This window comes from Cavia porcellus, unplaced genomic scaffold (genome assembly GCF_034190915.1).
Source record: "Cavia porcellus strain 051 isolate PalLab524CR breed Dunkin Hartley unplaced genomic scaffold, mCavPor4.1 scaffold_8, whole genome shotgun sequence".
In the NCBI taxonomy this organism is placed as follows: domain Eukaryota; kingdom Metazoa; phylum Chordata; class Mammalia; order Rodentia; family Caviidae; genus Cavia; species Cavia porcellus.
The window spans coordinates 86,183,686-86,197,219 of NW_026947491.1; the positions used below are offsets into that span (position 1 = coordinate 86,183,686).

A 13,534-nucleotide genomic window follows, 5' to 3' on the forward strand; every position below is an offset into this window, starting at 1 on the left:
AAGGAAAGGAAGTTTCACAGTGTGACCGTGTCTCAGTTACTGTGATGTACAAATGACCCTGTTCGGTTTTAATTCTGTAGCAGTTGTTGATTTCATTAATGAGGCCTGGGCAGTTTTCATTTGATCCTGAGATACCGAATAAAATACTTTTAAAAATGTGAGAGAGTAACATGCTACCATCCCAGAGGCAGAGTTTCAGCTCTGTTCTTCAGTCTCAAGAGTTCACTCTTAACCGAGAAACAAGCAAGAAGCCACGGGGCCTGCAGGGTTCTTACCAAGTCCCTGCCCTAAAGCCGTGTGTCACCTTCGTAGTGCCGGAGGGATAGACTGCCACAGCCTTTCTAGTGTTGCATACTGTGCTCTTCTTCATGAGTCTGATGTTCTGGTTGCCTTACTCTCCGTAATCTACAGAAGTTAGTGAAGTCATTTGTAAGTTGCATTCAGCATACTTTAAGTGGGCAGCAAAGTATAGAAATTGTTTTAGAAAATCTCCTTATTGAAATGGATGTCCTTATCAAATGTTGCAACAGGAACAAATAAACTACTGTATTTCTTCCTGAGGAACCTTCCTTCCCCGTGAGTGCTAGTTGGGTGACTGGTTGCCACATTTGGCTTCTTTTCCAGAAGTTCACAGTTGTAAAATTCCAACAATGTGATAAATGTTAATTTTTACAGTGTAATTTCTGAGGGTACTAACACTGATTTTATATCAAATTCTTCTAAGTTTTGCCTCGAAGCATAAATACAGATATTTCATTCAAGGAAACAGACAGTGGAAGAAATCAGGATTTCTCCAGCTTCGATGACACAGGAAAAAGTAGTTTAGGAGACATGTTTTCACCTGTTCGAGACGGTAAGTGCTGCGTTCAGATCAGTGGATCTTGTTCTCTCGGTGTTGGTCATTACATTTGCTTTCTAAACGTTGTGGGTAATGATTCGGTCTAATGATTCCTGTGTGGTACCTTTTCTTTTATACTTAATATTTTGAATGTTGTAATTCTAAAAAATACTCTGGTAATTTTCACATGATAACTATACAGAGAGTTCTCAAGTTAGGATTTTATTTTATTTTTGGTGTTGGGAATTGAACTCATGACCTCACACCTGCCAAGCAGGTCCTGTGCCACTGAACTATATCTCTGGCCCTAAGTTAGTGTTTTAATTTTCACAAAAATTTATCATGGTTCTGGCGATCAAACCCAGATCCTTACTCATGCCATGCAAGCTTGCTGACACTGAGCTACATGTCTAAACGCTACGCAGATTCCTTAAAGGAACTGTTACCATCCTGGACAGTGTGTTACTTATATCTCCTTCTAAATCCCCATAAGATCTTGGATATTTTGGAATCCAAAATACAGCTTCCTGACTTCAAATATTTAAGATTATTAGTGTTGAATTACCATTTTTAAAATGTTTTCTTGGAGTATATGGCTAGATGATAGACCATCTCATTTTTTATATGTGAAAGTACCATGTGTCTGTCTGTACCACCCCACACCCATGATGTCCTGTGAATGTTACCATTAAAAGATGCCTCTGCCAGCCCAATCATTGGACACTCTGTCATTGTTCACAGTAGAGGAGCCTACGATGTTGTTTAGCTGTCCTTTTTTGTTTGTGATGTTTGTATTATTTTCCTTAAAAAGGTAGTCTTATTGCCAATGGTGATATTATCAGTCATAATAGGTAAATAACTAGAAGATAATTTGACAATTAAATTTTCATTCTTTTTTGGCCTAGTAATTCCATTTCTACAAATTTATCTCAGAACATATTCAGGGAAGCCTGTGAAGATGTGTGTGCCTACTGTTTTATTTATAATTCTGAAAACTTGAGTGTCAGCAGTAGCAGGATCTTAAAATTGCTGCACCAACTCATGATTTTATGCAATTTTTTTTTTTAAAAAATTGTCTTTCCGAAGTTTTCTACATTTCATAATCAGAAGGAATAAATCCTAGGCAGTGGTCCAGAGTTCTTGTCTTCTGCCTTACCCTGGTCTGAAAATACCTGCTTACCTTGGCAGGTCAGACCGGCCGGCTCCCATGTGGTAGAGGAGTGAGCAGAGTGTAGAGAGGGGAAGGTTGTGGGTGGGGAGGAAGGCGGGGTCCGCGCTGGGCCTGGGGACCCTGCGCTCCTCCCGCTGCAGAACCTGCGCTCGGGAGGACCTAGGAGCGGCTGTTCACAGGTGTCAGGGTTGCACATTTTGTCTTCTGAGAGGGTTTTTAAGAGAAATGAATAAATTTAGTTTTGTCATTTTTGTAAAACATTATTAGAATTTGAGGCTTTTACCCTCCATCAAGGTTTTATGTCATTAATAAGGAAAAGCATGGATACTAAAAATAATGCTGATTTTCATTGTTAAGGAATTTGATAATGTCAAAGATGTACCTATTTTGCTAAAAGGCATCATCTGTTCATGCCTCAGTTTCTTCATCTTTAAATAAAAATGCTCTCATTACGTAGTATATTTTCTAAAATGTGTGTGTCAGCATGCAGTGTATGAAGCAGGAGTATATACACATGCAAAGAGATAATCTCCCTATGAATATGAAAATCGTGTTTGTTAACCATTTGAATTTGGTGAATTTGACTTTCGCCCATTTTTATTAATCTGTTATAAAATTGACATAAGCAGGTTTTGTTTATGTACTATTAAATAACATTACAGTATTAAAAATAAATAAATATAAAATCATAAGCTTTTATAACACCATATTGCTTGCAAAATATTTGTGCATTGTTTCTCTTGATCCTCAAAACTTGTGAGATGATTAAAGCATTATCCCCACTATAAAGATGCAGATACTGAAGCTTAGTAGCATAAGAGACTTGTGCACAGTGAGAAAGCTATGAAATGAAGTAGGCAAAACTACACTGTAGATCTCTAAAACCCCTTTCATGGCTAGTTCTATACTTTGCTGACTCATTAAGCAACTGTATCATAGAATAATCTTCGTTTTTGCTGCTGTGTGTGAAGCTGAAAGATTGAGAATGGCTTAAATGAGTTCTGGCTTTAATCCTTAACCTCCCTTGGATTCTTCTTAAGATCATTAGTCTCTGAACTCTTTAGAGAAAGTAGGAAACTTCAGTTGCTATGACTTACTTTTCACTGTTTAAACTTTGATTCTCTTATTTTACTGCAGATGCTGTGGTTAACAAGGGAAGTGATGAGTTCCTTGGCAAAGGAGAAGGTAAGCACAACTTGAAAGTACTTTTAGGACAATGGAGTGATACTGTGCTGTCTGTTGCTGTGTAACAGATGATATCAACACTTGGAGGCTTGAAAGGCTTAGTAAACATTTATCGTTTTGTTATTTCTGTGAGCTGAGCATCTGAGACTGGCGTGGCTGGCTACCTTTGGCTTCAGGTCTTCACTGATGCTTCCGTCAGGGCATCATCGGGAGCTGCGTTCACAATAGTGAGAACGCACAAGGGAGAAGTGGCCTGATCTTAAAGCCAGTCCCAGCACCCTTGCCATTTCCCCTTTGCTAGACAGCCCTTTTCTAGGTGTGATTGGTCTTCCCCAAGAGAAGGGAGTGCACAGAAACGTTGGTAGGAGAAGGCAAGGGTCAGTCAGAGAACCAAACTAACGCTCCTCAGTTACGGAAAATGGACAGTGCCCCAGTCCATGTGTTTTTTAGTTTTCAGGTTTTTCCCATATTCTTCTGAGCCTCCACTGTAAGAGACGTATGTCATCATCCACCTTTATAGATCAGAAGGTGGAGCTTAGGAGTTTTAAAGGTGTGCCCGAGAGTACGCCTCAGTGAAAGAGCAGAGCTGAGAAGCCGCCTCGACTCCTGAGTGCAGATCTGTGTCTGCTGCGTGTTAGTCTGCCCAGCGGGGTAAGTGCCTCGCTGAAGAACCACATGCACATGGCCATGATGGTGTCTCTTCCTCTTTTTCAGGCTTTGACTTCCTCCCACAGTTGAGCTCAGTGTTTCCTCCAAGAAAAAATCTAGTAAATTCAAGTACTCCAATATTGCATTCTAGTCCTCTTAATGTCTTCCTGGGATCTCCAGGGAAGGAAGAAAATGAAAATCCTGATCTGACAGCTGAGTCAAGGAAAGCATACCTGGGAAAACAGGACCCTACAGACTCCTTCAAACAGGTATCCGTGTGGACAGGGGACTGACGTCACTTGGGTGCCTGTCAGCTGAGAGCAGGCTGCTGCCCCGGCATGGATCCTGATTATTGACAGTGCTCTATATGTGCTTACTGACACCCTTCCTCACAATCTTGATGTCACCTTGGGTTTTGTGTGTATGTGTGCTGGAAGAGTATGGGGTTAGAAGCCAGGGTCTCCGGTATGCTAAGGACATGCTGCATCACTGAGTTACATGCCCAGCCCATAATGCAACATTTTAGTAACTGACGAACACTTTCGGAGTCTATTTGTGGATATGTTGAAAGTATCAGCAGTTGTAAACTTAACACTATTTTTTTCTAAGATGTTCGCCTGTGTAAGAACATTTATAGCCTAATTCTTCTAAAATACGTGTTTTTACAGCACTAGGCATCAAGTTGATAATTCAGTCCTTTAAGACAGTGCAGATTTGATGGTGCTAAGTGTGGAACGCATTATTAATGCTTTCTGCTAAAATTACAGTATCCAACATAGAATTTAATTTCTTATATAAGACTTCAAAATGATCAGATATTATAGGAAGAGCAAATCTATTAGGTGTGTAGTATGTATTTCCAAATTTACCTTTTAGAGTAATATTGAAAAATTATGCAGGAAGTACAAAAATGTCTTTTGATTTATTTTTCAAATATTTCTGTCTAGTTTACCAGATGAGAGCTTGGAGATTTTCATTTTTTATTATTTCTTTTTTGTGAGTGATTTGCATTTTAAATTATATTCAACAGCAGATGCTTAGAAAATTAGCTTTTCCTCCTCATGTTGTTGTGACTGGTTTCGATTAGTGGACTTACTTCGCAGCTAGTCCTAATACGTGTTTTACTTTGAAATCTTTTCCTCTTCTTCCTTCATTTCCCTGGTCCTACCTGCTGGAAAAAAAGTGGAAAGTACATAAAATTTTAGAAGTAATATGGGTAAAACAAATTATAAATTAAAGTAATTGTTTACTTTAAATGTGAAGTTTGCAAAGTTGATCTCCTCTGGTGCTGAAACTGGAAATTTGAATACCTCTCCATCCTCTAACCAAACAAGAAATCTCGAGAAATTTGAAAAGCCAGAGAACGAAATTGAAGCCCAACTGATACATGAACCCACCGTGAATGGATCCTCAACTCCAAGTAAGTTCGTAAAGCTTCCCGGTGTTTGTCAGTGTTAAGCTGAATAACTTTCCTGTTTAACTTGGAAAGGATAGAAAGGTCATAGACTGGAAAAAGAGTTGCAGGAGTTTAAAGTTTATGGACATTTTGTAGTGTGACTTTCTCACTGGAGAGAGTGAGGTGTGTATGATGGTAAAGTCCAGCAGCATTAATTTGTTCCTCATTTGGTGTGTTTCATTTTCACTCTAATTACAAGATTTTGATTTAATACGGTATAGATCGAATTATAGGATTATTTGAAAAGGAATGATTACTTAAAACTATAAATCTGTTTTTCTCTTCTTTATATTATTTCCCTTTAATATAAAGAATTTATGCCATAGATGCATAAAAACTTGATTGCATTTAAAGGACTGTTAGGTTCCCCTTTAAGAATTTTCTATGCGAAGAAACCTCATGGAGAAGCAACTCTTTTATATGGGCCTCTGCATTTTACTTGAAGTTTCTGTGGATGTGTTGCATTACCTTAACTCTAGGGCTTTGCCTGGAGCACTGCCTTACTCCTGTTCTCTATTTGTTTTTTAATCATCTTGATATATCTGGTTTGTGGGAGGCTTGTCTCATTCATCTTTAACAAGAGGAAGTGGTTCAGAGATTCTTCAAGATTAATCCCTCTGTCATGTGTTACTACATTAGACGCTCAGCAGTTTATACATATAGATAAATGACTATTAGAAATAATGTCATTAAAAAGATTCTAAAGTTTGTATTCCAGACAGTGAATTTTTCTAAGTGTCATAGGAACCCTGTTCTTTGCCAGTTTTTCAAGTTTTCTCATTCTAAATCTTATTTGGGAATATTCGATGTCTCTTAGTCCTCGTGGACTATTAATATTTTCTCCGTGCTTTATTTTAGATCTGAAGATAGCATCCTCTGTTGCTGCTGGAGTGGCCAGTTCCCTCTCAGAAAGGATAGTCGACACAATCGGAAGCAGTCGCCCGAATGCGCCACTGACAGCGGTTCAGATCCGCTTTATCCAGAACATGATCCAGGAGACCCTGGATGACTTTAGGTAGTAACTGAGAAGTGTCTCTTTCTGCCTAGACCTCGGAGTTCTGTTGTGTTAGTAGATGAGAGTAGCTGTAAGTAATGTTGATGGCTGCTACTGTCTAGGTTCTGGTAACCCTAAAGCTCTAGAAAACATGGGGAGTTTTTCAGTCTGATTGCACTGAATTCATTGGCCATCAGCTAGAAAAAGACATTTATCTAGAGCAATTATTAGGTAACTTGACAGGAAAGTCTTAGCGTGCAGGGTGAGAATCTTGTGAGCCTATATACAGTCCTTACAAGTGATAGTTATGGATCACCTGTTAAGTATGCTGTTTGCGCAGAGTAAAGAAAGGTATTCTAAAGACTAACCATAGCAGTTTTCAAAATAGGCATCAGAATGGTGTAATACTTAACATTAAAAAGGATCTTTCCTGAATCTAACCTTGTCTTGTTTTCTTTTGGCTTTTTGAGATAGGGCTTCACTGTGTAGTTCAGGCTGACCTTGAACTTACTGTTTTAATCCAGGTTGGCCTTGAACTTGCAGTGGTCCTCTTGCCTCAGCCTCCCGAGTGCCGCGCTTACAGGCCGGCGCCACCATGCCCAGCGTCTGGTTGGCTTGCCCATCCTTTGATTTGTCAGTGTGCTCTAGAATGCTGCTGCTTTTCACTTACTGTTTTAATATTTGGAAACTTTTAAATTGTTAGAATCTTTAGTGGTTTGTTTACCTTTTTAACCTACAGCTTCTTGGATTATCATGAACAAGATTATTGAAGATATGTGGTTTCATTGGTACACATTTATTTTTAAAATACAATTTTAATATTAGAAAAAGTTTAAGAAAAGCATCGTGTTAGTGTTTACAGTATATAGTAGTTGGTGTAGCCGATACCAAGTATGCAGAAGCAAGCGTCTGCCCAGTGGCTTTTCCAGGTTATGGGACAGCTGCAACGTGTCCCGCTGCGCGTGTCCTTACCATGTGAATTAGTTCACTTGTGATTGGCAAGGAAACTTTGTTCTTGTGAGAACGGCCAGAGTGAAGTGCGTGTTACCACAGCTGAGTGCGCTGACCCCATCTGTGTCATCGCCTCTCTCCCCACCGTGGTGTAGTTATGTGCTCTGTGTTTGACTTACTTATTTGTGGTTGTCCCCTATTTTGGGGCATTTTCCCCAGGCTTCCATAATGTAACAGTCCCATTTCTTTCTTCTGTCATCTCTCTCTCTGCATTCAGTGAGCATCCCTTTGATAAGTTGCTTTATTCAATATTTATTAAACTTACAAAAAGCCGGCCTTCCTCGGCTGGGACAGACCGCCAGCCGCCAGCTGGTCCCTGAGGCCCTGGAGTGCCTTTGAGGTGTTCTGGTTCTCCCTGCCCCTGTGCCTCAGCGGCTGGGCTCTGTCCAGCCTGTTGCTCTCCAATTTTGTGTGTGTTTTTCTTTTTCCATAAGCCCTCAATGAGATCTGTGGTGGAAATAAATGCAGAGTATATAATTGGGGTTGTAGTGAAAACCTTCACTTGGGCTTTAAAAATCTGTGAAAGTTTAGATCCAGCTCCAGGCCACTGCTGCCTCTTTTTCCATATTATGGCGTCAGTGTTAAAAGGAGGTAAAATGGTCGGCTTCCTTCTCTAAAGACCCTCAGCTCATCTAGTCTTAGCTGCACTGGTGGTTCTCTGATACTGTCATTGATGGACTGGTTGAATGTTTGGTGCTGGGGATGGAACCCAAAGCTTCATGCATGCTAGGAAGGCAGTCTGCTACTGGCCCACTCCCGAGCCTTCTGATAACTTCTATTTCGAATACAGTTTTTATCGTAACAAAGCAGAAGGAAACTTTTAGAAGTGCTTTGAAAACAAAAAATAAGGTACTTGAGAATAAGTCCAACCAAAGGTGGTAAAGATCTCTATTAAAAAATGTTTTAAAGTATTGCAAAACATTAACACTTAAATAAATGTACAGGTATTGTGAAGCTATCAGTTCACAATCCAGTCAGTGTATCAACTGGATTATTCGGAAGATGGTGTTGAAATGATTCCAAAATATGTATAAAAGGGAAAGATCCAAGAATGACAGACATGTTAGAGAAAAATGAGGTTGAAGGAGGACTTATTTACTTATTTACTGGATGGAATAAACATAATTTTTAAGAACAATCCATATATTACCTTGGCACAGAGTGGTCAGATTAGCCAAAGGACTCAGAGAGCCTAGAAGGAAACTGGATGAATGACAGAAGTAATATGCAAATTTGTGCCCAAAATATGGGATGATCAGTAAATTGTGGAATATGATTATTTGTATAAAAATAAATGTAGATCCTATTTCATACTATTAAAAAATCAGTCCTGTATTTTTAAAAGTTTAAATGTAAAAACAAAGTTTTATGAGTTTGTAAATTCAGAGTAGAAAAATGATTAATAATAAAGACATTACCCATAGAAATAGATTGGTGAATTTGACTGCAGTGTTAGATTAGTAAATTTGAGTATTACTGATAAGAACTCTTATCATAAGGCATCACTAACAAAGTAAAAGGATAAGAAAATGTCTGCAGTACCGATCCACTAGCAAAAGATCATATTACATAAAGAATTCGTGTAAATAAGAAAAATATTTGAAAAGACATTTTATAGAAGAGGAATATATGAACATGAGGAAACATGTTCATTCCCAGAATTAGATGAGATCGGGTGTGGTCAGGGTGGTATGGCCTAGACAGTCCCATAAGTGGAGGACAGATTTAGCAAGATACCACTTCATAGCTGTTAAGTGGGGAAACTGTGAGAAGTGTGGTAATGCCAAGTCTCAGAGCAAGGAGAACCGTTACATTAATGATGAGCATATCTACTAATACTACCCTTTGGAAAAGCAGTTGTTGTGATTTTATAAAATTGGACAAGTGTACACCTAGGCTTAGGACTGGATATATCTTTGGTTTATTGATATTTGCAGATTGAGAGTTCTATACATGATATTTTATAACAACATGTTCAGAAAAACTAGAAAATGATTCAGATACCAGTTGACAGGAAAATGAATATACCAGTGTAAACGAGTAGATAGACTGCAAACCTGGAAGTGTCTTTCCAGTATAATTGGCTTAGGACTACATGGAGTTTTGTATCCTTTTGTGATGCCCCACAACAAGCACAATAAAAACATATTAAAGAGTACTGTACAGGGGCTGGGGATTTAGCTCAGCGGCATAAGCACCTGCCTTGCAAGCAGGCAGTCGTGAGTTCGATCCCTGGTACCCAAGACAAAAAAAAAAGTACTGTACAAATGTAGTTTTTAAGGAGAACATTTTTGCTGAGAAATAGGGGAAGAACAGCTTCTTTCTTGGGTTGCCTCCCCAGCTGTTAAGTGGGGGTGTCAGATGGGGTATCAGTTCCTCTGGCTTGATAAATTTGTAGCTCCTGAGTTGGGTGGTGAGTAGTAACCAGTGTTTCTAGTTTTGCTTTTGGAGGCATGAAGTAATTGCATTTTATGTTTCAGCCACCCACATTTCCATTAGAACTTTTATTTTAGTAGTTAAAGCACTGATAATCAGATATTTGTGATCTAATGCACTTTGTCTGTTTCTTGTTTAAGTCTGTGTTTTCCTTTCTTGGCTATTTCAACCCAAAGGAATGCAGTATGGTAGGAGAGCTACGGTGGGCAGCTTGGCTTTACGTTTGTAAACGCACCGTTTGTTGGTTGGGTGGCTTTGGACAAGTTACAGCTGGCTTAGTGACATGATAGCTCCTGGCCGTGAGGATGGAGTGAGCTCCTGACACAGTGCCTAACACATAGTAACTAGCAGGGGTGTTGGTATTTTTATTTTTGTGATAAATATTGAGGTCCAGTAATTTGAAACTGTAAAAATCTGTTTCCTGAGTGATGTAGACAGGAATCTGTTTCCTGAGTAGAACTGGGTGAAGTGTTACCCTCCTGACAGGCGTTTTGCATTTTCTCCTAGGGAAGCATGCCACCGGGACATTGTGAATCTGCAAGTGGAGATGATTAAACAGTTTCATATGCAGCTGGTATGTACCGCAGATTGTCTTTCAAGTGAGCGTAGAGCGGTGTGGGGCTGACAGCACTCCGTTATAGGGAATGCAGTTTATCATTTCGATTTGAAGATAGAGTTTCACGTATCTAGTAAGTAGAACATTTTAACAGGTTGCCTTTTTTAAAGACTTGTAATAGTTGAAGCTAGTTTTTTTATAGCTTTCTTTTCTGTGAATGTAAATGTTCTAAATGTTACCAGTGATATTTGTGGTTAAATATAAGAAATATCATTCAGCTAGTTAATTGAACAAGAGAGAAATGATAGCGGGAAGTATATGAAACAGAGCTTACCAAGTAAATGTGAAACACCAATCATTTTAAAACATTTCCCTTTTTTTCTAGAATGAAATGCATTCTTTGCTGGAAAGGTTCTCAGTGAATGAAGGTTTAGTAGCTGAAATAGAAAGACTACGAGAAGAAAACAAAAGACTACGGGCTCACTTTTGATCTCTCTGTGAATCCCTTAGTATTTAATAACTTGTGGTTTCTGGCAGCACAGAACTACACAGAGTCAGTATTGTGCTCATCCTCTGGGGGAAATGGTGTTATTTTCATGTTGCAGATTTTGTACCAACCATTGTGTCATCATCCTCTGTTAAAATATGTATATTTTTATATTAAATACTACCGTAATCTTTTGCCTTAAAAGCCACAGGATCTTTATTTTCTGAAAGCTTTAACTGTACACTAAGTGCCCTTTATCATGAGCGAAGAAAATTGCATAAAAATAGGTTGTTTGGTTTTTAATTACGCTTTTTTTACTGATATAAATGATTGACAAATTACCTTACAAATTTTGGGAGGTGCATTTGAGATTTAAAAAGTTTGATATACTTTCTATTTTTATGCAGAAATTTTAAAATGACATTTGATTTTTTTAAGCCACTGATGACTAAAACAGTTGGCTAGTAATTATTTTTTTAGCTTGGTGGCATCAAGTATGGCTATTTATTACATATACATGTGATAATTTTTGAAAGTTTGAATTGTACAAATTATATCTTTCACATTTGTGCTACTGTACTTCGGCTAGCTCTCTTAGTTGGTATTTGCTAACTTTGTGAGAGCTGATATATCTACTGATCATTTTGTAAATTAATAATGTAAATTTATACTACAGAGTTTTCATCACTCTGACTCAGCATACAATCTGAAAATTTCATATTACATGCAGAATATTACAGTATTATTACCTCTTTTTTTCCTCAAGTAAAAAGTATGAATTATTCTGTTCTATGGTTTGTAGCATAAACTTTCTCCAATTCCTTGTGTTTTGTGAATATTTTTAAATTATTACCCTTACCATAAGATTGTTTGTAAAGGTTCATTGAAAAGAATTTTCACTTCTTTGGCCTTAGTTGGACATATTCAGCTACCTGCTGTGATCTGTACTTTTAGTGTCATTTGACTAGGACATCTGCTCACTTGTTTATGTTATTGTTCTCTTTTGTCCAAAGACTTAATCTCTGTATTGTCTATCCAGCCCTGCTGCCCTGTTTTGGATTCTGGGTTGAAAATACTAGAATTAAAAGGAAAAAAAAAATCAAAACAACAACAACAAAAAAACCAAGTCAAAAGAACACACTCAGCCCTAGTTTAGCACACTCTTTTTTCCAAAGTGCTGGAAACTATTAAAAGGCTTAGGTAAGTGAACATACTAACAGGTTTTCTAAAGATGAAAAACAATAACTTTATTTTTCCCCAGTAGGCCTTAAAGTAAAAGTACATTTGTGCTTAAAGAAAGCATAAAAAGGTGTTAAAATGATCTTTTCCTACCAGATTACAAAGCCTTATGACTTGTACAGTTTCCTTATCCATCACTATCAAATCAGTTTGGAAGACATAATACAGTATTAGTGTGTTTTGCCTACCTGCTGTAAATTTAAATCTGTTAATATTTTCCTGTTGCCTTTTTCTGTACATGTGTATAACTTTATTAAAAGAAATGGGACAAATTATTTTTAGTAATTGTATTCATACAGATGGAATGTTTTTGTCATGGATTTAAAAGCTACATAGAAAATATTAAAACTTTATATTCAATAAATAAGGGATCTAAAACAAAACTTTATCCTGTGACCAAAATGGAACAATAGAGATTGAACTTACTTTTCCCACTGTAAACAAAGACAAAATGACAATAACAAAACAGACAAAATGTGTGAAATAGTGTTTAGATGTCAGATGTTACACAGTAAACCTTAACAAAGGGAAACCAGTGAGACCTAGCAAACTCAATGAACTCAAAACACAAGATATGAGAAAACCACACCAAAGTCCTTAAAACCAGCAGCAGAGAAAATTCTTAGAAGAAGCTGAAGAAAAGGCACAGAAGAGCACAGGTAGGGACACAGTGGCATTGGTACATGTGTGTAACACGTCTTAACTTTTCCCGTGTCTCCCCCCAGCTCCTGATCCCCTTCCCTGCTGAGAAAGAGCCATCTTCCGTTGTCTGTCTTACTATCTCTTATGTTGCTCTTTATGGATTGTGAGTTTCTCATATAAGAAGCCATGCAATATTTAAACTTGTGTGCTGATAAAATTTCAGTTAGACTTATGGTCTCAAGGTGCATCCATTTTCCTACAAATGACTCAGTTTTCTTTGTGGCCGATTAGTGCTCCATTGTGTATTAATGCCACAGTTTCTTTGTCCATCATTGGTAGACATGTAGGCTGTTTCCAAGATCTGGCATTATGAATTATGCTGCTATAAACATACATATGCATGTATCTCTAATAGGATGTTTTTAACTCTTAGGAAGATAACTGAATCAAATGGGATTTTGAGTCTCTCTTTTGTTAGATTTTTATTCGTTTTTTTGAAACTGGGTCTCACCATGTAGTTCAGGATACTGGCCTTGAACTTGTGATCCTCCTGCCTCAGCCTCCCAAGTGCTAGGCTTAGAGGAGCGCACCTCCACACCCACCTCTAGTGTCTATTTTGAAGATCTGTACTGATTTCCATGGGAGCTCTACTAGTTTACATTCCCATCAACTATATGGAAGGCTTTCTTCCACGAAGTGTTTGTTCATTTCACTTGCCCATATTTTGATTTGATTTATTTTGAGGAGTCAAAAATTTTTGAGTTCTTTAGTCCAGATATCAGTTCTCTTAAATAGCTGCCAAAATTTTTTTCTCATTCTATAAGTTGTCTTTGTTGGTTGTTTACTTTGCTGTGCAAAGCTTTTTAATTTG

At 37.9% G+C, this 13,534-nt stretch overlaps 1 protein-coding gene across 1 annotated transcript in view; it reads left to right on the forward strand.

The window, feature by feature from the left end:
* Positions 1-12,296, forward strand: part of Nedd1 (NEDD1 gamma-tubulin ring complex targeting factor) — a 39,257-nt gene extending 26,961 nt beyond the window's left edge. Inside the window, exons 10-16 of the mRNA XM_003475877.5 lie at positions 725-853; positions 3,147-3,194; positions 3,909-4,111; positions 5,106-5,262; positions 6,157-6,313; positions 10,247-10,313; positions 10,681-12,296. Of these exons, the coding sequence (XP_003475925.2) occupies positions 725-853; positions 3,147-3,194; positions 3,909-4,111; positions 5,106-5,262; positions 6,157-6,313; positions 10,247-10,313; positions 10,681-10,785 (866 nt within the window). The 3' untranslated portion in view covers positions 10,786-12,296. The remainder of the gene's footprint in view (positions 1-724; positions 854-3,146; positions 3,195-3,908; positions 4,112-5,105; positions 5,263-6,156; positions 6,314-10,246; positions 10,314-10,680) is intronic.
* The last annotated feature ends 1,238 nt before the right edge of the window (positions 12,297-13,534 follow it).